The 24,394-nt window shown below is 41.9% G+C and overlaps 1 protein-coding gene across 2 annotated transcripts in view; it reads left to right on the top strand.

Annotated features, from left to right (window-relative positions):
• SH3TC1 (SH3 domain and tetratricopeptide repeats 1) overlaps positions 1 to 24,394 on the top strand; it is a 117,470-nt gene that overhangs the window by 43,456 nt on the left and 49,620 nt on the right. For both annotated transcript variants that reach the window (XM_040335368.1, XM_040335369.1), the window contains exons 4-9: positions 3,048 to 3,169; positions 13,699 to 13,804; positions 15,349 to 15,492; positions 18,266 to 18,449; positions 18,801 to 18,871; positions 21,200 to 21,395. In XM_040335368.1, the coding sequence (XP_040191302.1) occupies positions 3,048 to 3,169; positions 13,699 to 13,804; positions 15,349 to 15,492; positions 18,266 to 18,449; positions 18,801 to 18,871; positions 21,200 to 21,395 (823 nt within the window). The remainder of the gene's footprint in view (positions 1 to 3,047; positions 3,170 to 13,698; positions 13,805 to 15,348; positions 15,493 to 18,265; positions 18,450 to 18,800; positions 18,872 to 21,199; positions 21,396 to 24,394) is intronic.

The following is a 24,394-nucleotide window of genomic DNA, read 5'->3' as shown; positions in this document are numbered from 1 at the left end:
AAGGTCCCTTTGCATAGGCCCCATGTCATCCTCAATGGTGCTCACCCTTTCCTCTAATGCCGAGGTTCTTTCTCTCATTTTTTGGGCATCCTGTCTGAGAAATTAGATTTCTGACTTCATCCCTTTTACTTCCGTGGTCAGTACTGCCAGGGATACATTACATGAAGTGACTGCAGTAAATATGTCTCTCAGCGTGGGTTCTCCCTCTATGGTAGGACTCCCTGGGCCCTGTGTCTTATCTGGGGCCTGCTCTGGAGTACTCACTGTGTCCCATAGTAGTCCGGCCTGCACCGAGTCTTCCAGGGGTACTGTGTCATCCGCTTCGGATCCTCTGCTCGGTGAATCCTCCGGGGTGCTGGAGGAAGCCGTAGACTCCTTCAAAAGTGGCTTGGAGAACAGCTTTTCGGCCGCCTCGCGGTGCTTCTCCCTCGCCGTGCGGCCTGCATACGCGCCATTTTGGACCATGAGCTCTGCTGGCTTGTTCACCAGCTGCCGTTTGCTGGACGACATCGCGGGACCAGGACACCAGAAAAGGTATGTACGTGTTCCCCAAGCAACAAGGAATCCTCCGGTGTGGCTGTGGGTGAGTATAGATTTCTTCCGCAGGATGATTAGAAGGATTTTCGGCGGAGCTCACTTCAGACACGTCCGGCTACATCCGCTGCCTGGCCACGCCCCTCCGAAACATGTGCAACTGTAATTTAAACAGCGACAGCGCTGAAAGCTTAAGATTGGCTTGGGCAGGAAGGGGGGGTAAGTGTCTGGTATTGAAGTGGTTAAACTGATGGGGCCTGAGCCCAGTACAGGAGGGCTGGCTTTACTGCTTTATCAACGTCCCTGATAAAATGCATCTATAGCCTTATTCACATGGGCGCTGAGTCCCGTAGTCTATGAATTGAACATGTGTTTCTAAGGCTTGAGCTTCCTGATACCGCATGTAGGCAGCCCATTCAAGGCTATGACGGGTGCCCCGACAGCCCCTAGTGCCAATTTGATAGCCCTGAATGCACACTTTCTTCAGAAATGAATACAGTGGGGATCGAAAGTTTGGGCACCCCAGGTAAAAAGTTGTATTAATGTGCATAACGAAGCCAAGGAAAGATGGAAAAATCTCCAAAAATGCATCAAATTACAGATGAGACATTCTTATAATATGTCAAAAAAAGTTAGATTTTATTTCCATCATTTACACTTTCAAAATTACAGAAAACAAAAAAATGGCATCTGCAAAAGTTTGGGCACCCTGCAGAGTTAATATCTTGTACTGCCCCCTTTGGCAAGTATCAAAGCTTGTAAACGCTTTTTGTAGCCAGCCAAGAGTCTTTCAATTCTTGTTTGAGGTATCTTTGCCCATTCTTCCTTACAAAAGTCTTCCAGTTCTTTGAGATTTCTGGGCTGTCTGTCACGCACTGCTCTTTTAAGGTCTATCCATAGATTTTCAATTATGTTGAGGTCAGGAGATTGTGAAGGCCATGGCAAAACCTTCAGTTTACGCCTCTTGATGTAATCCCCCGTGGATTTTGAGGTGTGTTTAAGATTATTATCCATTTGTAGAAGCCATCCTTTCTTTAACTTCAGCTTTTTCACAGATGGCATCAAGTTACCATCCAAAATTTGCTGACATTTTATTGAATCCATTTTTCCTTCTACTCGTGAAATGTTCCCTGTGCCACTGGCTGCAATACAACCCCAAAGCATGATTGATCCACCCCCATGCTTAACAGTTGGACAGAGGTTCTTTTCATTAAATCTGTGCCCTTTTTTCTCCAAACGTACCTTTGCTCATTCCGGCCAAAAAGTTATATTTTAACCTCATCGGTCCACAGAACTTGTTTCCAAAATGCATCAGGCTTGTCTATATGTTCATTTGCAAAGTTCAAACGCTGATTTTTGTGGTGAGGACATAGAAGAGGTTTTCTTCTGGTGACTCTTCCATGAAGACCATATTTGTACAAGTATCTCTTTATAGTGGAATAGTGTACCACAACTCCAGTGTCTGCCAGATCTTTCTGGAGGGATCGTGCAGTCAAACGTGGGTTTTGAATTGCTTTTCTCACAATCCTGCGAGCTGTTCTGTCTGATATTTTTCATGGTCTTCCAGATCTTGCTTTAACTTCCACTGTTCCTGATAACTGCCATTTCTTAAGTACATTCCGAACAGAGGATATTGACATCTGAAAACGCTTTGCTATCTTCTTATAGCCTTCTCCAGCTTTGTGAGCGTCAACTATTTTCAGTTTCAGTTTTCTAGACAACTGCTTAGAAGAACCCATGGTGCTGATTGTTGGGGCAAGGTCAGATGAGTCTGGGCATTTAAAACCTTTGAGATTGACATCACCTGGTCTTCCCAGACGATGATTGAGAACAATCCATGACACTGGCAGGTCTCAGCTTTGCAAAGGGGGCAGTGCATGCTATAAATTCTGCAGGGTGCCCAAACTTTTGCAGACGCCATTTTTTTGTTTTCTGTAATTTTGAAAGTGTAAATGATGGAAATAAAATCTAACTTTTTTTGACATATTATAAGAATGTCTAATCTGTAATTTGATGCCTTTTGGAGATTTTTCCATCTTTCCTTGGCTTCGTTATGCACATTAATACAAATTTTTACCTGGGGTGCCCACACTTTTGATCCCCACTGTAGCAATGGATGAAGACTGCACTAAAAAAAAGTCTAACTTAGTTTCTAAATGCACATGTGTGAAAAGACCCTCAGTGGTCCAGGGACCCTGTAAGTGAGCACCACTGCATTAGAGGTCATGAGCACATCGAATGCCTCCATGTTACTTTGCTTTGCAAAGCTCTCAGCACAATACAGACATACTGCCTTGCAGTTACCAAGTCTGGCTGTACTGAGAAGGTGATGGTCACGTCTCCTGTATGAGGCATAGCGTCTTCGCAGTAGCTTATCATGACTTGTCCTATTAATATACATAGTAGTCACCATCTTTCCCTTGTTGGTCCAGCTGGGTTTGGCATGTGGTACATGTACAGTGAATAGATCTGTGTGTATATCGTGTAACCCATTGAATGATCTTGTCTCACAGATCTCAATCTCCACTTGGTCATGGTCAGAAAAGGAAAACACGATGCCCAGCTGCAAGCAGAGCTCAGGAACCGGCTGCGCCTGCTGGAGAATGACAATAAGGAGGTTGCTGCTGTCTTCTGTGTAAGTTCACATACTTATTTATACTATTGATAAAGCCAGGCACGGGAAGAGGAAGTGTAAAATCAGTATAGCACAGCCTGATATTCATTTATTTCAGCTTACTGCTTCAGAATTTCTCCTCTTGTATTGAAAATAACTCCTATTCAGTGTAAAGGAAGCTGAGGAAGTATTGAGGTTGTTATTGCTGACCTCTTCTCCTAAAAATAATAGTTACTTGTCAGTCTTCCTTCATTACTCTCAGAGTCACTGACCGGAACGAATGAGTAGATTCTGGGCTCTTTATTTAACATTCACTTTTCTCATTTGCATGCTTCCAGTGACTCGAAAAGTAAAAAGCCAGAGGCAACCAGGGAACTAGGATTTTCAGAGGGAGGTCAGCAGGGACAGTCACTGTACTAATCTCAGTACAGGTTTGAAAGGTGCCTCTGCTCAGACTGTGCATGCTATATTGGCTCCTGTGAGTTGATGTTATGCATATAACTCATAGGTGTGTGCAGCCTATTGCATTATGCACGTGTGTGTGTGTGTGTGTGTGTATGTGTGTATACTGTGTGTGTGTGTATATATAGTAGGGCAATGGACAGTGTTGGTAGAGCAGTGGACGTAGGGCAGTAGTTATTTTTTTTATTATTACTTTTTTTACAATTTTAGTATTTTTTTCCAATATTTTTTTTTAACTATCATTTTTTTTTATTGTTTTATACAAATAATTTTTAGGAGCCTCACTGGGGGTCTTTGGTAAAATATCAGGGGTCTAAAGAGACCCTTGATGTCTCAATTTGAGACAGAGAAATGGACTGAGGACAGAGATTCCACAGTCCCTGTCTCTGCAGCCAAGCAGGTGGAATCTGTCCAGTACAGAGTGATTAGGGTATGCCCAGGCACACCTGGCACACCCTGTGCGCACACCTATGATATAACTACAATACAATGCTTTTTAAAACAATTTCCTTTTTCTGCTATAAAGTTTTTAAATTTTGAAATACCCAGAAAAACATTCTTAAAGTGGATGTACACCCACCACTCACCCAGTATAAGCTAATGGCACAGTATTAATTTATATATACTGTACATGTGAGCCTCGCAAGACTCTAGAATCATGGGTGGGTCTCTTTGCTGGAGCTCGGTGGGTGGAGCCGTGATGTTACAAGACTCCCCGTCCACCTCTACACTCTCCTACTCTCCTATTCCTGAGTTTTGAGTAACATCCAGTCAAAACTCAGGAAAGGCACCACATGACTTCAGCATGCCCAATCATGCTGAGGTGGGGAGCAGCCAATCCTGGGAGAACTGACGAAGAAAGAAGGAGGGATGTGAAGCTGGAATCTTAAAACTTTCTCTCTCTCATGCCATGCATGAGATAAAGAAACTAGATGTCAGTCACAGCAGTGGGGGATGTGGTGACACAAACGTATCTGTGTGTCCTTTTTTATCAAAAAAGACAAGATGATTGCTCAGAGCTGGATTAACTCTTAGTGGCAAGACTGGGCACAGATGACTTGACATCCTCTACTGTGCCGGGTAGAAGTCTTCATTAAAAAATATTCAGGTTTACTTCCACTTTAAAACAAAGTATTAGTTTGTCTCATCACGTATCACAAAACTAAGAGGAACATTTCTAACTTCATGACAGTGGAAAGAACCAGGCAAGTCATTGCTTTTAGCCCCTCTGGCCAGATATACATCTAGGGTTGGGTGTGTAATGCAAATATATTTTAATATTATACAGCCATTTGTTCCAAAGCACATACAGCTGTTTCATGCTATTTGGCCATAATCTGTGCAATGTATGGAAACCATTGCTTCTATGGAGTAGGGTTTGGGACTCCTCAGCAAGACAGAATATCCTGTGTGGTTATTGTAACGGAAGGGCCCGTGGGACCTAAAAGCTCTTAGAAAGTATGAGATACTCCTGTTTCAGATTCTCCGACGCCTCTTATGTGTAGATCACCCTGTGTCTCTAATAGGGGCACAGGGTGAATGAGAACCCCACTATGATCTTTGCTAGTCATATTTAATGCAGTATACATTGTATATATTATATATATTGTGTGTTGGCTGTAGTGTACTATAAAGCTTGCTGTGATGAGGTGGGGTGTGATTGCATCCTATTGTCTATTGTGGTAATTAAGTCTGCTACTGTGATAATGTGTATTGTAAGTTAACAGACTGCCTAAAGGTCAGGTGTCTGAGTCATTAGCTGTAGTTAATTAGCTCATGTAAATTAGGTCAGGCCCGGAGACAGTGTGTCTGCTAAAAAGATGTATTAAGGATCATGTGTATTAGTTAGGGGCTCGTTAGGCACCATTGTGTGATGTTGTGGGTGGATCCGGGCCATATCTCCTGTGGTATACTAAAGTGTATATAAGAGCCTGTATTTCTCATTAAAGTCATTCCTGTTGAACCTCAAACAGAGCAGTGTGTCTCGTTAATGGGGGGGAATTCTTATGGGTCGTGTTCGCCGGATTGTGGAGTGTCGGTAGCTGCCTTGTGTTCAAGAATGGAATATCCTAAACGGCGTTAACCCCTGTCCCATTTGGGGTGCCGTTACAGATATACTGTAAAGATTTTGGAATACAATCTAATGTTTTTTCAGAGCTTTGTATTGTATTGCAGTATATCTTCCTGGGTACATCTGGCCCTGTTTTTGTGCAGTCTGTGCAAGTGATCATATGGTTATTATAAGCATTGTACTAGCATTAGGATGCCATGATGCATTTGACGACAGTATTGTCATTAATTACCTTGCATACTGAGTGTCAAGCTGTGTTCTCAGACATACATGTGCATCTGAAGAAAATTTGAATATCATCAAAAAGTTTATTTATTTCAGTAATCCTATTCAAAAAGTGAAACTCATGTTATATAAAGATACATTACACACAGAGTGATATATTTCAAGCTTTTTTTTCTTCTAATTTTAATAATACTGTCTTATATCTAGTGAAAACCCAAAATTCTGTATCTCAGAAAATTTGAATATAACATAATAAAAAAAGTATTTTTAATGCAGAAATATTGGCTTCCTGATACATATGTCTAAGTACAGTATAGTAAGCACTATACCAATACTTGGTTGGGGCTCCTTTTGCATGAATTACTGCATGAATGCGGCGTGGCATGGAGATGATCAGCCTGTGGCACTGCTGAGGTCATATGGAAGCCCAGGTTGCTTTGATAGCGGCTTTCAGCTCATCTGCATTGTTGGGTCTGGTGTCTCTCATCTTCCTCTTGACAATACCCCACAGATTCTCTATGGGGTTTAGGTCAGGCGAGTTTGCTGGCCAACCAAGCACTGTGATACCATGATCATTTAACCAGGAATTGGTACTTTTGGCAGAGTGGGCAGGTGCCAAGTCCTGCAGGAAAATGAAATCAGCATCTCTATAAAGCTGGTCAACAAAGGGAAGCATGAAGTGCTCTGGAATTTCCTGGTAGAGGGCTGCACTGACTTTGGACTTGATAAAACACAATGGATCAACACTAGACATGTGCACAGAAAAAACATTTTTTCGTTTTTTTGTTCCGTTTCGTATCGTTCCGTAGGTTCGTTTCTGTTTGTTTTTCGTAAGACGCACGTTTTCTTGTTCGTTCCCGTTCGTTTTTCGTACGACGTTTCGTATTTTCGTTACCGTTTTATTTTCTTACATGCGGGATGGTTCGTTATTCTGTTTAATTCATGTTCGTTACTTGTTAGACAATCATTTTCGTGAATTTTCGTCAATGATTTGCATTCTGTATTTTGAATTCCTTTTTCTGTTCGTATTTTCAGTCGTATGTTCATATGACATCTATAACAATTTGTTATAGATGTCATATGAACATGCGACTGAAAATACGAACAGAAAAAAGGATTTTCGTCATTTTGTACTTTCGTAAATATATCGCGGGATTCGCGGCACTTTCAACACGCGGCTCATCCATATTAACTATTGTTAAGCCCCATACACTTGGTCAGACTTTTTTAACAACAAACATAAAAATGATCGTTTTCCGTTCAGAAAATTTGTTCGTTTTTAAACTCCATCAGAAAACCATTTTTGTGTTCAAAAGTCTGACCAACTGATCTCCCTTCAGATGAAAATCCACAAAAAAGTTTATTTGGCTTTACTGTACTACTCAGTACAAAAGAGAAGCTGCTTCACTAACTACACTCACTGCCCATTCAAAAAAAACGAAAATTACATCTATAACAAAAGATTTGCATTCTGTATTTTGAATCCATTTTCTTTTGGTATTTTCAGTCGTATGTTCATATGACATCTATAACAAAAGATTTGCATTCTGTATTTTTATTTTGAATCCAAAATACGAACAGAAAAAAGGAATTCAAAATACAGAATGCAAATCTTTTGTTATAGATGTCATATGAACATATGACTGAAAATACGAACAGAAAAAGGATTCAAACAAAATACAGAATGCAAATCTTGCGTTATAGATGTCATTTTCGTTCTTTTGCCGTTTTCGTTCTGTCGTATTTTCGTCGGATCGTTCGTTCGTATTTGCGGTTGTTCGTTATGCGGCTCATTCGTAATCCCGTTGTTTTCGTATTTTGGTGCTTTCATTTTTTCGTATGTACACATTATTCCGCTCCCCTCTTTCTCCAGACTCTGGGACCTTGATTTCCAAATGAAATGCAACATTTTCCACAGTCTGTGATGTTTTGGGGAGCCATGTCATCTGCTGGTGTTGGTCCACTGTGTTTTATTAAGTCCCAAGTCAGTGCAGACCTCTATGTGTATATATATAAAATGATGCGCTATCTTAATATTGTGAGCAATACATATGCAATAACGAATAAATATAGTGACAATAATGAGATAAAGTGCTATAGTGCATACAGATGGTACACTGATAATAAATCTTTCGAATTAAAACAACATAATTACATCATAAAGTCCATTTCAAACATAATATAATAATCCAAACATATAAATTAAGTGACAATAGTGAAATAAAGTGCTATACATATGATATAAATGGCAGGACATGGGACCAGAATATAAAAACAAATGGATACAATATCACCAATTAAAGACATACATTGAATCAAAAATACAACTATCTCTGATAAATAGACCACTAAGGGCCCTTTCAGACATGCAGACAGTATGTCCATATTTAATCCATCCATTTTTGGATGAAATACGGACATACATTAATCCCTATGAGATAGCGGGTGTCAGCGGATTAACATCCGTTGACACCCGATGTCATCTGTCCCCACTATGGTCCGATTCTGCAGACGGAGGAAAATCCTATTTTTCCATCCGTCTGCAGAGCAGATCAGATGAACACGGGCAGATGGTCCGTGTTCATCCGATCCCCCAATAGGGGAGAGCGGAGATCTGACAGGGTGGTCCCTGCACAGTGTGCGAGGACCGCCCTGTCATCTGCCGGCTCAGCGGGGATCAACGGAGCAATCCCCCCTGAGCAAGCGGATAAGACATTTACGGATCCCCACGGTATCCGTACATGTGAAAGGGACCTAATTAATCTGATTTTAAACAATTGCTAATAGAAGAACAAAAATCGACAAAAAGACTTTCTAAGGTATATACATTATTACTTCCCTCCGGACCTCTTAATAAATTAGCATTTACGAGAAATGGGAAAAGGAAATAGAGAACACAATCTCATTAATAGAATGGGAGAAGGCACTCTTAATAAATCACAAAGCATCGGTAGCAGTCAAACACCGAGAAAGAAGTTATAAAATTATGTCCAGTGGCCCTAAATAAAATAAATAAAGAGAACACAGAGACCTGTTGGAGATGTCTTAGTGATAGGGGAACAATGTCCTATATCTGGTACGGGTGTAATGAGGTGAGGGATTTCTGGAATAGGATATTTGAGATATATCAGAAGTTGTCTGGATCCAAGATACAACCAAACATGAACGTTATATTATTATGTATAATACCAGGGTCAATAAAAATGATAAAGTCAGACATCCTTCACCACATGATAACAGCAGCCAGAATAATAATAGCCCGTAGATGGCGGGAAATAGAAAGTCCCACAATAACGGAATGGGTATGTGAATTGAACAAAATCCAACATATGGAAAAACAGATAAGGGAGAAATGGCAAAAATATGGCAACGTTGGGATGAATTTCGGTCCTCAATAAACTTAATAAAATATTTATAAATGGGAACATATCACCCCATGGAGTTGAGGGGGAGGAATGAAATACATTTTTTTTTGAATGTGTGTAAATGTGAAAGAATGAGGAAAAAGGAAATTTTTATGAGGTTCTGGGAAATTGATAAGGGAAAGAAAGAAGGCAAAATAGAGGGAAAATAAACCCTATATTATAAATTATGGTCCCATGTCAGTTAAACAGGTCAATATGCATAGAAATAAAGGATATGACTGTATTTGTATTGTTTAAAAAAATTATAAAAAAATAATTGAAACAACATTTTTATTAAACAATAACCCCTCTCCAGTGTACTCACATTGTGCAGGTGCCTCAGTTCAAGCAGAAAACGCCTTGAGACCGTCCAGCGGTCTCCTACACCGACGGTGTAGGAGACAGCTGGTTGGTCTCAAGGTGGAGGGACACACAATCTCAGTGTTTTCTGCTTTCTGTAGAGTGGTGCACTGAAAGGTATTGTCAAGAGGAAGATGATAGACACCAGACCCAACAATGCAGAGAAGCTGAAATCAAAGCAACCTGGGCTTCCATAACACCTCAGCAGTGGCACATGCTGATCACCTCCATGCCACGTTGCATTGATGCAGTAATTCATGCAAAAGGAGCCCCGACCAAATATTGAGTGCATACTATACTCTACATGGACATACATTTCTGTAAGCCAACATTTCTGTATTAAAAATCCTTTTTTTTTTATTGTTCTTATGTAATATTAAAATTTTCTGAGACACTGAATCTTGGGTCTTCACTAGTTGTAAGCTATAATCATCAAAATTAAAATAAATACATGTTTTAAATATATCCCTCTGTGTGCAATGCATATATATAAAATATATAAGTTTTGATTTTTGAACTGAATTACTTAAAATAAATGAACCTTTTGATGATATTCTAATTTTATGAGATGCACCTGTATGTGATACATTTCAAAATACAAGGTGAACTTTGTTAATGGATACTGGCACAGGTAATGTAATAACCTGTATTGTTCCAAAATATTGGCATATATAAATACATAGTGCTATATGATATAATATAAATGATATCATTTTTTGGGGGAAGCATTGCTCTGAATGGATTCTAAAGACCTATTGTGAATTTATTGTGTGTGTCAGGCTGTAACTAGTATCACTGTCTCCAAATTTCAGTCTGCTTTATCTTGGACAGAAATCTATTTGTCAATCAATGAACAGCAAACATACCTTTGCATTTCTTGTGCCAGGTTGTAACACTTTCCACAATATACAGTTCTGTGCAAAAGTTTTAGGTAGGTGTAGAATAAATGCTGTAAATTTAAGAATGCTTTTAGAAATAGAAGTGTTAATAGTCTATTTTTATCAATTAACAAAATAGAAAATACTGTAAATGAACAGAAGAGAAATCTAATCAATATTTGGAGTGATCGCCATTTGTCTTAAAAACAGCATCAATTCTTCTAGGTACACTTGCACACAGTTTTTGAAATAACTCAGCAGGTAGGTTGTTCCAAACATCTTGGAGATTTAACCACAGATCTTCTGTGATTGTCAGCTGATCCTTATGTCTCATCATGTAACCCCAGACTCCACGATGTTGAGATCAGGGCACTGTGGGGGCCAAACCATTACTTCCAGGACACTTCTTTACGCTAAAGATAGTTCTCAGCATTGACGCCACCACTGATCCTGACCAAATCATCAACTCCGTTAGTAGAAATGCTGCTGCAAACATGCAAGGAACCTCCATCATGCTTCACTGTTGCCTGCAGACATAAGAGCTAATGCCCTCCATTTTCCTCTTGCAGTCGCTGAAAGCCTGTTTCTCCTCCTCTCCCCCCCACAGGCATTCAGCGTCTGCAGGAGGAAAATGGATAGATTGGTTCCTCTATATGCAGCCAGTCCGGCTGCCCCTCCTTTTCCTGGTCCTCCTCATTGTCCATGTCCATGTCATTTACCAGCCCCTTCCTTTTCTGAATGGATATTCATAACTCAAGCATAATAAACTGTGTTTACTATGTCTCGGTTTGTGAATAAAGAGGAAGCTCTTTACGGAGCTATTCCTGTCCATTCCTTTTGTTCAGCTGAGGCTGCAGAGATGGAGATTGAGGACAATCTCCTTTCTTTGTCTCAAAGGTGAAGCATCAGAGGTCTGTTTAGACCCCTGATATTTCACCAAAGACACCCTACGGGGGCTCCTAAAATTATTTTGAAATAGTAATTAAAAAATATTAAAAATAATAAAAAGAACTGCTAGCACCAGTGGCGGAACTACCAGGGTCACAAAGGTTGTACTTGCAACCAGGCCCTGACATTCCGCCACCATGGGGGCCAAGACAGCAGGAAAGGGGTCCACTGCAGAACATATGAAAGGGAACTATAATAAAGGGCCCCGCAATGGGAGTAATGCGTCTCGGGCTTGGAGGGGGAAGGGCTAGGGGCCCTTTATGGTTTCTTGCACTGTGGCCCTGAAGGTTCTAATTAGGACTCTGTGTAAATAAATATATATATATATATATATATATATATATATATATATGTATATTTTCAGGCTCGCGCACGTGTGTGTGTGTATATGTGTATATATATGTGTATGTGTGTATATATATATATATATATATATATATATATATATATATATATACACACACACACACACACAGTATCTCACACAGTACACCCCTCACATTTTTGTAAATATTTTATTATATTTTTTTATGTGACAACACTAAAGAAATTACACTTTGCTACAATGTAAAGTAGTGAGTGTACAGCTTGTATAAGTGTATATTTGCTGTCCCCTCAAAATATCTCAACACACAGCCATTAATGTCTAAACCGCTGGCAACAAAAGCGAGTAAACCCCTAAGTGAAAATGTCCAAATTGGACCCAATTAGCCATTTTCCCTTCCTGGTGCCATGTGACTTTTTAGTGTTACAAGGTCTCAGGAGTGAATGGGTAGTGGGTGTGTTAAATTTGGTGTTATCGCTCTCACTCTCTCATACTGGTCACTGGAAGTTCAACATGACACCTCATGGCAAAGAACTCTCTGAGGATCTGAAAAAAAGAATTGTTGCTCTACATAAAGATGGCCTAGGCTATAAGAAGATTGCCAATGGCCAAGACCCTGAAAATAAGGTGCAGCATGGTGGCCAAGACCATACAGCAGTTTAACAGGACAGGTTCCATTCAGAACAGGCCTCGCCAAAGAAGTTGAGTGCATGTGCTCATCGTCATATACAAAGGTGGTCTTTGGGAAATAGACGTATGAGTGCTGCCAGCATTGCTGCAGAGGTTGAAGGGATCAGCCTATCAGTGCTCAGACCATACGCTGCACACTGCATCAAATTGGTCTGCATGGCTGTCATCCCAGAAGCCTCTTCTAAAGATGATGCACAAGAAAGCCGGCAAACAGTTTGCTTAAGGCAAGCAGACTAAGGACATGGTTTTCTGGAACCATGTCCTGTGGTCTGATGAGACCAAGATAAACCTATTTGGTTCAGATGGTGTCAAGCGTGTGTGCCGCCAACCAGGTGAGGAATACAAGTAATAAATATTACAAAAATAAATGCAAATGCAAAAGTAAATGGAAATCACAGTCAAGTACTGGATTATTTACTGGATTAGTACTGGAGTGGACTAAAGTCTGTTCTTGCACAAAAAATACAGGACTGCCATTACTAAGCTTCTTCTAAGGCCTCGTACACACGACCGAGAAACTCGTCGGGCGAGACACATCGTTTTCCTCGACGAGTTCCTTGTTAGGCTTGTCGAGGAACTCGACAAGATTGCTTTGCGTACACACGGTCAAGACAAAATCTCCTCGTTCTCAAACGCGGTGACGTACAACACATACAACGGCAGGGGAAGTTTGATTCCACTGGCACAACCCTTGGGGCTGCTTTTGCTAATCTCATGTTACTGCGTGTTAAGTAAAAGTTTGGTCGGAGACGATTTGCACTTTTCAGTCTGTTACAGAGTGCAAAAATGTGTTCTCCATTACAAATGCTACTTTTTCTCCCGTCTCATTCTTTATTCTGAGCATGCAAGGGTTTCTTAGTCACACACGCTCGAGTTTCTCGTCGAAAACCAGCCTGACGAGAAACACGACGAGGAAATTGAGACTCCCATCGAGGAAAAAGAGAACTTGTTCTCTTTTTTTCTCGTCGAGTTCCTCGACAGTTTCCTCGATGAAAAACGTACACACGACTGGTTTCCTCTGCAAAAAAGCTCTGCCACCAAGTTTATTGATGGATTCTTTCGAGTTTCTCGTGTGTACGAGGCTTAAGAATGCTAGTTGCCTGGCTGTCTTTGCCTTCCAATACTGCGTGTGTCATCACAGGGAACAAGCATTATTGAGTGAATGCTGGTTGTTTTTTTTTTTCCAGGAGCTATCAGCACGGCTGTTGTCTATTGAGAGTGATAAAGATCTAATAACTGTGACCTTCCGAACGTTTGAGGAGATCTGGAAATTCTTCACCTATTACTCACTTGGTAATTATATCTATCTCTTTTTTTTGTCTATATAATCCTGATTATCTAGACCACTGATGGTGAACCTTGGCACCCCAGATGTTTTGGAACTACATTTCCCATGATTCTCAACTACGAGTGCATGAGCATCATGGAAAATGTGGTTGAAAAACATCTGGGGTGCCAAGGTTCGCCATCATTAATCTAGACATTCAAAATGAAGGAGGCATGAAACTCTATATTCCACATCTAAATGGAACAATATAATTTCAACTATGCCTTGAACCAACAATTATATGTTTATGACATCATGCTCTGACCAGTTGCAGTTCAATCTTGTGTACACCACTGTCTACTAAGCCAGCCACATATAGATTGAAATAGGGACCAGTGGAATTTTGATTCATGTATGAGAAAACTGGTTGTACACAAGTTGATTTATCAACTATATCAGACTATAGCTGGCAACACTGATCATTGTATTCTTATGGTGAAGAAGGCTCCCCACTGTTAGAATACAATACCACAGTGGGAAGTATTCCCCTGTCCGACCTGCAGGTCACGTGCAAACTAGCTTCATCTCGTAGAAGAGCAGTGGAAGTTATTTACTAAAACGGTATGGTGCAAAATCTGGTGCAGTTTTAACACCCGCTAGCGGCCGAAAAAGGGTTAAACCTGCCTGCAAAAACGCTGCGTTGCAGCGTTTTGGTGGCGCTACCCCATTGATTTCAATGGACAGGGGCGCTGTAGGAGCGGTATGTTCACCGCTCCTACAGTGCCTCAAAGATGCGGCTGGCAGGACATTTTTTTACTGTCCTGCCAGGGCAACGCTCCAGTGTGAAAGCCCTCAGGCTTTCACACTGGATTTAAAGGAGCAGCTCTTTCAGGGCGCTTTGCAGGCGCTTTTTTTAGCGCAATAGCACCTGCAAAGCGCCTCAGTGTGAAAGCAGCCTTAATGAGTGTGTCCAGCAAGCTTTTACAAGGTATCTTCAAGGGTTTCAGTAAGCTTCAAGAAGATTTCTGTTAAGATTTCTATTAAAGCACCCTTGAGTTAAAATTTTGGAATGGTAAACCTAGATCTTAACATTTGCATTGGTTGCCACTTTTAACAAGCTACTAGCAGGTAAAGTGGTTATAAAGGCAGACATATTTTTTTAATTACGGTAACATAGATGTTATACTTGCCTGCTCTGTGCAACAATATTGTACAGAGCAATGCATTAATATTGCATTGTGATCACTGACCTGAGCTGTCGGCTCCGACCTAATCTAGTAGTGTGTACGAGGCTTAAGTCAAGGGGTGAAAAACGCTAGCTTCACAATCTCCCGGTGAATTCTGATTTTACTGCTCCAAAAATTTGCAATGTTCACAGGAGAGGGATTGATTTTAGTCCTCTGAAACTTATAATTGACATGAAGATTGCATTCCAATTTTTTTTACAAGATGGTTATGGGAGGTCAATTTCCAGGTAGATACAGTCCATGGAGGGGATCAGAAACAGTCTATGGTAAATGTTTCTATGTTCTATAAAAGACTCTGCTTGTTTCAAACCCCATTAATACAGGCTTCTTGAATCACTGTATGGAAAACATATTTTTGGACCAGACTTTTTGGCTGACCTCATTAGAGGATGAAGGTGCTGGAATTCAAGTTCTGGTTAATGAGGAATCCCTAAACCACATTTATAAAGGTCTACTAATGGATGAAGGTTAGTAAATTGCTTTGGTACTTTCTGTATTGTGCGTGATTTTCTAATGCAGTAAAAAATGTATATCTTGAAACCATAGGAATTCCATACAAAAGATCCCAGGAGCACAATGCTGTTAACCTCCCTGGCGGTATGATTCTGTCTGGAAGCGGTACAATTATTTTGCAAGGAAATTTGGCGTTTTATACTGTAGGCCTGTAATTTTTAGAAATAACTCACTTAAATCTGACCAAACAAGAGTCTTGTAGGCATCCCGGGTATGATTTTTTTTTTAAAACAAAATTATAAATTATAATATAATAAATAATTATAAATAATTATAACAAATAATAATATAATTATAATAAAAATTATTCAATAATGTAATCAAATCAAAATCACTGAAATTTGCTCAGTTGCAGAATTGTCACTATCATTATTTTTTTTTTTTTATGACGAATTTCCCCACAAATCGCTATCGCACATTTCTGCAAGTGATTATAATTTATTATCTCTGTTTTCTAGCTGATCTAAAACCATTTTTGACATAAAGGGACACTTTTGGACAATCTACAGTTTTTAGGCAGAAATGACATTTTTTATTTTTATAAAAGTACATGTAGGGCACTGGGCAGACCACTAGGGACAAGGGGGGTGTGTATTTTTTACATACAGTACTGTAATCTATAAGATTACAGTATACTGTATGTATTGTGTTTGTTTACTTTTTTGAATTTGGCGCCATTCTCCGCTCCCGTGCGTCGTAACGTCGCAGGGAACGGAGATCGGCGGCACACGGGGACTGTGAATCGAGCGAGGAGGTCCCGCTCGCTCACACAGCGGGGTGGCATCGCTGGATCCAGGGACAAGGTGAGTAATTTGCCTGTGGATCCAGCGAAAGGTAAGCCGCGCCGCTGCACGTCCACCCCGAGCGTGACTCGGGGATACCGATTTTAGCATTGAAAACCAACCCCGAGTCACGCTCGGGTTTACCACCAGGGAGGTTAATTTATCATTATCCATTGGTCTGATATTGTTTGTGTGCCATTGGATCATCACCGAAACAAGGGGCACAGAAAAAGGATTGGGAAGCCAGGGAGGTACATCTGGAAAATTGGTTCCCCTATCACTTTCCACCTAAAAGAAAATTATTACTTCAAATGGATCTGTCTTTGAAATGCATTGTCAAGTTAGGAATTCAAATTAGGCTGTGAAATGCATACACCCAGAAAGGGTATTCTGTGTCTGGCTATGCAAGTGGTACAACAGTCGTCCTTATGGGGGTTATTTATGAAAGGCAAATCCACTTGAAAGTGCGGTTGTTGTAAGTCTGAGGGGTAGATCTGATATGAGGGGAAGCTCTGCTGATTTTATCATCCAATCATTTGCAAGCTAAAATGCTGTTTTTCATTTACATTGCATGTCCCCCTCGGATTTACAGCGACTGCACTTCCAAGTACACTTGCAGTGCACTTATAGTGCAAAGTGGAATTGCCTTTTCGTAAATAAACCCCATTGTGTTGCTGGTAGTCTGATGTTCTGAGGACACTATCATTCTTGTAAAGTCCTCTATGCACTCCAGAGCTTCTCTTTTACCCCCTTTTCCTTTTTAGTTGTGGTCATGTACACAAATCCCTAGTCAATCGTTGGAGTGAGCAGGAGAGGGTAGCTATGTTCCTTCATAAAGTGGGACCATGGAGAACCTCTAAAGCCTCGTACACACGTCCGAGGAACTCGACGGGCGAAACACATCGTTTTGCTCGTCAAGTTCCTTGTGAAGCCACCGAGGATCTCGGCGAGCCAAATTTTCCCATTGCCGTCGAGGAAAAAGAAGACATGCTTTCTTTTTGGCCCAAAAAAAAAAAACCCAGCAAGCTTCTTGCTGTTTTTTGCCGAGAAACTCGGCCGTGTGTACGAGGCCTAACAGGAAGTCATGTCACAACAGCAAAAAAAATAAGGAATTTGGAGATTTTGAGGAGGCTGAGAGCAGTAAAAGGGACGTCTTTGAGTAAAAGCCCAACTCTGGCCATAAAAAAAAAAAAATCCTGTGCAGTGGGGCTGTACCCACACTTTTGTCAAGGCGAGAGGAGAAGGCTGTATGCTCACCCACTCTTCCTCTCCACTTGTAAACATTGCTCCCCCACGATCTAGCTGTGGACTGTTCCTGACGTCTTCTCATCCAGAGCAGGTCTATGGGCTTGATGATGTCAGGAATAGTCCACCCTTCGGGAGGGAGGTTGCAAAGCTGTAACCACATAGACCGATGCAGGGAGAATTGGATGATTAGGTCTCTGACAGGGAAGGGGTTAACACTAGGGGGCGATCAAGGGGTTAACTGTGTTCCCTATGTGTGTGTTCTAACTGTGGGGGATGGGACTTACTATAGGAGATGACAGATCGTGGTTCCCAGCTTGTAGGAACTCACGATCTCTCTCTCCTTACAGAACAGAACAGGGATTTGTTGTGTGTGTTTACACACACACGTCTCTGTTCTGCCTCTCGTGCCCAGGATCACGCCTGGCCGGCAGTTATCGCGACTGCCGGCCACGAGCATTGGCACCCCTGCTGCCTGCTATCCCACTTAAAGGGACCGACGTAGAGCTACGACGGTTTCCGGGGGGGCGTACTGACCTGCCGCAGTATAATGATGGCGGCTGGTCAGCAAGTGGTTAAATTAGAGATTGGTTATCTCTAAAGTGATCTGTGATGCAAAAGCAGTCAATGTTTTAGAATGCAAACCTCTCTGGAATTAAGGTCATATCAAATTTTAACCTATTCATTTTCTTTTGCTCAGGGATTTATTTCACCCTTTGCGCTGACAAGTGTATACGACAAGCCACTGTTGTTGATAACAAAGTTCAGATAATTGAGTCGAGCCCGGCAGCTCAGCGACACACAGCAGGGTGGACCCAGCCAGATTCCTCTGCTGAAGACAGTGGACTTTCCACAGAAGCTGAACCTCTCTGTCCATTTCATCAGTAGGTAGCTGTCTTCCTTCCTTCCTTTCCACTCTTTGCAATTAAAGTACAATGTAGAAAACCTTCAATTACTTATTAACCTTAGTATAAGAATATACGTAAGTTAAACATTTCAGTCTGTTCAAAGAATGTGTAAACCTAATTAAAGTGACCTCCAGCTTTGCAATATAGTTAAATGGATGTGTGTATTTTGGGTGGTACCACCAAATAACATATTGTGCATAGTATGGGAGTGATTTACATAAATCTGTTACCTATAGCCAACAACAATATTAGCTTCCTTTTTTGGTAAATATTTTTGCTCCATTTTTTGCTTTGTGTTCATTTGTTATTTCTTTAACCGTGTTTTAGGTGGTTCTTGAGAGCAAATGTAGGTTCAGACCTTGTAGATTTTGGGAAATCAGAGCTGAGAAACCAAATAGGTAAGCTTATGTCAATCATTTTTTTTCTTATTTTAAAATGGTTCTGAAGTCAAATGTTTTTACCTTAAAGGAGTTGTAAAGGTTTGTTTTTTATTTTCTAAATAGGTTCCTTTAACCTCCCTGGCGGTATGAATATGTCAGATTTTAGGTGCTGAAAGCGTTACCATTATTTTGCATGGAAAGTTGGCGTTTTGTATTGTAGGCCTGTAATTCTTAGGAATAACTCACTTAAATCTGTCCAAATCACAGTCTAGTAGACATCCCAGGCATGATAAAGTTTGAAAAACAAAATCATAAATTATAATATAATAAATAAATAAATAATTATTACAAATAATAATATAATTATAATAAAAATTATTCAATAATGTAATCAAATCAAAAACACAGAAATTTGCTCAGTTGCAGAATTGTCGCTGGCATTACTTTTATTTTTTTATGACGAATTTCCCCACAAATCGCTATCGCTCAATTCTGCAAGTGATTATAATTTATTATCGCTGTTTTCTAGCTGCTCTAAAAGCACTTTTGACATAAAGGGACACTTTTTGGTTGCTATGGACAATCTACAGTTTCCAGGCAGAAAGAACAGTTTTTATTATACAAAAGTACATGCAGGACACAGCTCATGTGATCGGTTCCAATACAGCAAATTTCCATTTCTAGGGGGGTTCTTTAAACAAGTGGTGTACTGGTATAGAAGGGTGACATCAGCCGGGGAGAGCATGTGACCTCCCGCAGAAGCGATGTCTCGGAGCTGTAAAGCGGCCGCGAGTCACATGACCGGCCTCAAGACAGCTCTAAAGAGGTATTTAGAGTACTCGTTTTTACAAAGGACTTGATAATGAACTGCAGATGGATTAAAAAAACATAAATCAATGCAGTTCTGTAACCACTATTAGACCACTAAATGTATTTTGAGAATACAAGCAGTGTAAAACCTCGTACACACGACCGGTTTTCAATGACGTCAGCGCGTTCTTTCCTTTCAAGAGAACCGCGGTTCTTTTGAAAGGTCAGTGTGTACACTTGGGCGGCAAGAGATTCTTGCCAAGAATCTCGTCAGGGAAAACGACGGGAAATTGGCACTGCACAGGGTGATTAGGGTGTGCCCAGGCACACCGACACACTCTGTGCACACCCCTATGGCTGACAAGAAGAATTCTGATAGGAAGAGAAAGCTGACAGCAAGATGAGCTTATCACTGTGCTGATTCTCCTTTCACTGCTTAATCACTGACTGGGATGGGTCAAAGACAACCTTGGCTCAGAGGAAGTAGTTTGAATGACCATCAGACTGAAGACATCTAGCAACAGAAAAGAGTACTGCAGGGGAAGCATTTGAATTGAAGTTGAATAGTGCAGCAAATGCTGGTTTGGTTAGTTTATCTTTTAATGAGACATTCATAAATTTTTATCTGGTATGTTTTTCTGGAGATCAAATTTTTAATAAGTTTAAAGGTCCAATTTCAGACAGGGGCCCGGATTCAGAAAGCACTTACGCCGACGTATCTTTATATACGCCGCGTAAGTGCACGCCGTGTAAGTGCACGGATGCGCTGTCGTATCTATGCGCCTGATTCTTAAAGCTAGATACGCCTGAATTTTGGCTTCATCCGACCGATGTAAGTCTCCTACGCCGTCGTATCTTGAGCGCATATTTACGTTGTCTGCAAGGGGTGCTTCCATTGTTTTCCGCGTTGAATATGTAAATGAGCGAGATACGCCGATTCACGAACATACTTATTCCCGTTGCAGTAATCTACGCCATTTACGTAAGGCGTACGTTCGGCGTAAAGTTAAGCCTCATAAAGCAGGGGTAAGTCATGTTAGGGTATGGACGACGGAACAGCCGTCGTATTTTACGCAGTTTACGTAAGTCGTACGTGAATGGGGCTGGGCGTAGGTTACATTCACGTCGTAGCCATTGAGCCGTCGTATCTTAGGGAGAGTATATGCGACGTGATTCTGAGCATGCGCGCGCATGCACCGTTCATTCGGCCCTTCATTTACATGGGGTCACGCTTCATTTTATTAGATCACGCCCACTACCTTCCTACTTTGAATTAGGCGGGCTTATGCCGGTCAATTTACGTTATGCCAGCGCAACAAAGGGAGCAAGTGCTTTGTGAATACTGTTCTTGCCTCTCTATGTTACGTCGGCGTAGCGCATATGAGATGCACTACGCCACTCTAAAGATGCGCCGATCTACGTGAATCCGGGCCAGGCTGTTGAATGGAATATAATCTGGTTGTTTGGTATTTTTTTACAAGTGATATTGCTCTCATTTCTTTGGTGCCATTTGACATATCTATTCTATCTGATCAGCTGTAGGTTGGACAGAAGCTGTAATAAATTACGAAAGTGATGTCCCAGATGAGATATCCTATCAGAACGGAGACATCATTGAGACAGTCAGCACATACATAGAATGCATGGAGTGGTTTGTAGGAAGAAATGTGACCTCCAACTGTGTGGGCTTTGTGAGAACCAGAAATGTGAGACCTTATACATCGGATCATGGGTGAGCGAATAAATGGAATAAGTAACATTTTCAAAATGTAAACTAAGGTGGTGACATGTAAAAAACTAAGCAGAAACTTGTGTTTGTTTTTAACCCCATCGGACCCAAAAAAAATAAATCTTTATAGTTCAGCAACTGTTTGTGCCGGTTCACATTAGTGCGCTCTGCGAGATTGCATGCGATTCGCACTGCACTGCAGAGCAAATCACATGCGATGTCCGCACGATGCAATTTCAGACATTCAGGAAGTATGGCTGAATTTGCATCGCATTCGGACCAAACTTGCACAGGACCCTTTTTTTGGTCCGCACCAGAATCGGAACGCATGGGTGTTCACACCCATGCAATCCAATTCATGTCCAAACTGTCAGTTTGCAGTGCGATATGCGAGCTGAAATAGGGGTGTCATTAACATTGTATTGACACTTTCAGCAGTTCGCATATGGCCGTGTGAACTGCCTTTGCGAGTCAGGTGCGATCAGTGTTGCCAACCTACCAGATTGAAATTTACTGGCATTTCACAAAAGTTACTAAATTAAATTTTTAGATGCAAAGTTCAGTATTTAGGCTACAAACAAGTACACTAGGCAAATAACAATGTGATTTAAGGTAGATATTAAAGCGGGAGTTCACCCAAAATCATTTTTTAACATTACATTCAGCCAAATTGTCCGAATGACAATCGGCTGTTTTTTTTAATTTATTTTTTCCGTACATACCGACTTTCACCGCCGCTTCCGGGTATGTCTTCTTCGGGACTGGGCGTTCCTATCTGATTGACAGGCTTCCGACCGTCGCATACAGCGTGTCACGGGTTGCCAAAAGAAGCCGAACGTCGGTGCGGCTCTATACGGCGCCTGCGCACCGACGTTCGGCTTCTTTCGGCAACTCGTGACGCGCAGTATGCGACGGTCGGAAGCCTGTCAATCAGATAGAAATGCCCAGTCCCGCACAAAACATACCGGGAAGCGGCGGTGAAAGTCATTAGGACAACTCGGCTGAATGTTAGGCCCGGTACACACGGGCAAACATGTACGATGAAACTGGTCCGTCGGACCGTTTTCACCGTACATGCCTGCCAGAGGGCTTCTGTACGATGGCGGTACTAACCATCGTACAGAAGTCCGCGCGTAAACAATACGCGGGGCGTGTCCACGTCGTCGCCGCGACGATGACGCGGCGACGTGGGCGGGCCTGCCATTTAAAGGCTTCCACGCATGCGTCAAAGTCATTCGACGCATGCGAGGGACGGCGGGCGCTCGGACATGTACGGTAGGTCTGTACTGACGACCGTACATGTCCAAGCGGGCAGGATTCCAGCAGACGGTTTTAAAACACGTCCAGGAATATTTGTCTGCTGGGAAAAGGCCCGGCGGGCAAATGTTTGCTGGAATTCGGCCCGCTCGCGCCTACACACGATCGAACATGTATGCTGAAACTGGTCCGCGGACCAGTTTCAGCATACATGTTTGGTCGTGTGTACGGGGCCTTATGTTAAAAATTTATTTTTTGGGTGAACCTCCACTTTAAGGTAAAAAAACATATTTTTGTTATTTTCAATATAATAAGGGCAAATAATTTACACATCACATCACCCCCTGCCTCCATCCCCCTCTGCCACTAACACCCCCTGCCTTCACCCCCTTCTGCGGTGCCACAATCTCCCCCTGCCTCCATCTCCCCCAGGCCTCCTGCCTCCAATCTCCCCCCTGCCTCCAATCTCCCCCAGGCCTCCTGCCTCCAATCACCCCCTGCCTCTATCGTCCCCTGCCTCCATCCCCCTCTGCGGTGCCACCAACAACCCCTGTCTCCATCCCCCACCCTCTGCGGTGCCACCATCCCCCTCAGCTGTGCCACCATCACCCCCTGCCTCCAATTACCCCCTGCCACTAACACCCCCTGCCTTCAATCTCCCCTGCTTCCATTTTCCCCTGCCTCCATCCTCCTCTGCGGTGCCACCACAGCCACCATCACCACCTGCCTCCTATCTCCAAGCAAAGTTTCAAGCCGAACCGATCTCGGCTATTTTTACTGGCATATTCCCGCAACCATGAACATTTACGAATGAGGGAAAAAAGTGCCCGTTTTTACGAACTGTCCATAAAATACAGACGGTTGGCAACACTGGGTGCAATGTGGGAACCCGCAGTGGATTCGCAGGGCTCGACCTTAGGGGGCGACCTGTCAGGCGACTTGGCCACCTTACAAGTCGCACTCCATGCATTGCAATGGATCCTTTCTAATAGGAGAGACTCAAGCCGCTCCGACTTAGAAAAAGGTTCCTTTACTAATTTGGAGTGACTTCAGAGCGGCTTGCATTGATTTCTATACAGACGTCGTTTTGCAAGCCTTGCTGAAGTCGCGTTCTGTGAGGCGGCTTCAGAGTCGGACAACTTTGAAGCTGCCCATGTGTGAACCGGCACTAAATGTATATCCAAAGTCAAAACTTTTTGTTTTACTTTTAGATACAGCAGGGAATGTTTAGGGATAGCAGGGAAATATGTTCACTTTCTGTCCTGTAGGCTCACCATTTTCATAATAAGGGAATGCCTATCTTAGGCAGTTGTAACTGGAACAAGTGTCTCCACTGGAAGATTTCTCATTCATTTCTATGCCCAGGGTCATCTTTAATGTTTATTGGACCCTGGGCAAAAATTTTCTTGGGCCCCCCTCCATGCAATTTCGCTCTCCACTCGCTCTGAGACATACAATAAATATCAGCTAGACATAAAATCAGTTTACTGTATCAGATCAGGGAGTGATTTTGATTGGTTGCCAGAGGTTACAGCATATCATTACCACTTACTGACTGGTTGCTAGAGGTTACAGCACACATTACAGCTCACTGATTAGTTGCTAGAGGTTACAGCATATGATTTCTGCTTGTTGATTGGTTGCTGTAGATTACTGTACAGTAATACTGCTCACTGATTGGTTTCTAGAGGTTACAGCACATCATCTCCTCACTGCAGAGGGGCCTGATATATATATGAATGCCG

Source organism: Rana temporaria, chromosome 1 (assembly GCF_905171775.1).
Source record: "Rana temporaria chromosome 1, aRanTem1.1, whole genome shotgun sequence".
NCBI classification, from domain to species: Eukaryota; Metazoa; Chordata; class Amphibia; order Anura; family Ranidae; genus Rana; species Rana temporaria.
Note: the sequence above shows the minus strand (reverse complement) of the source record. Positions and strands in the feature narration are given on the sequence as shown.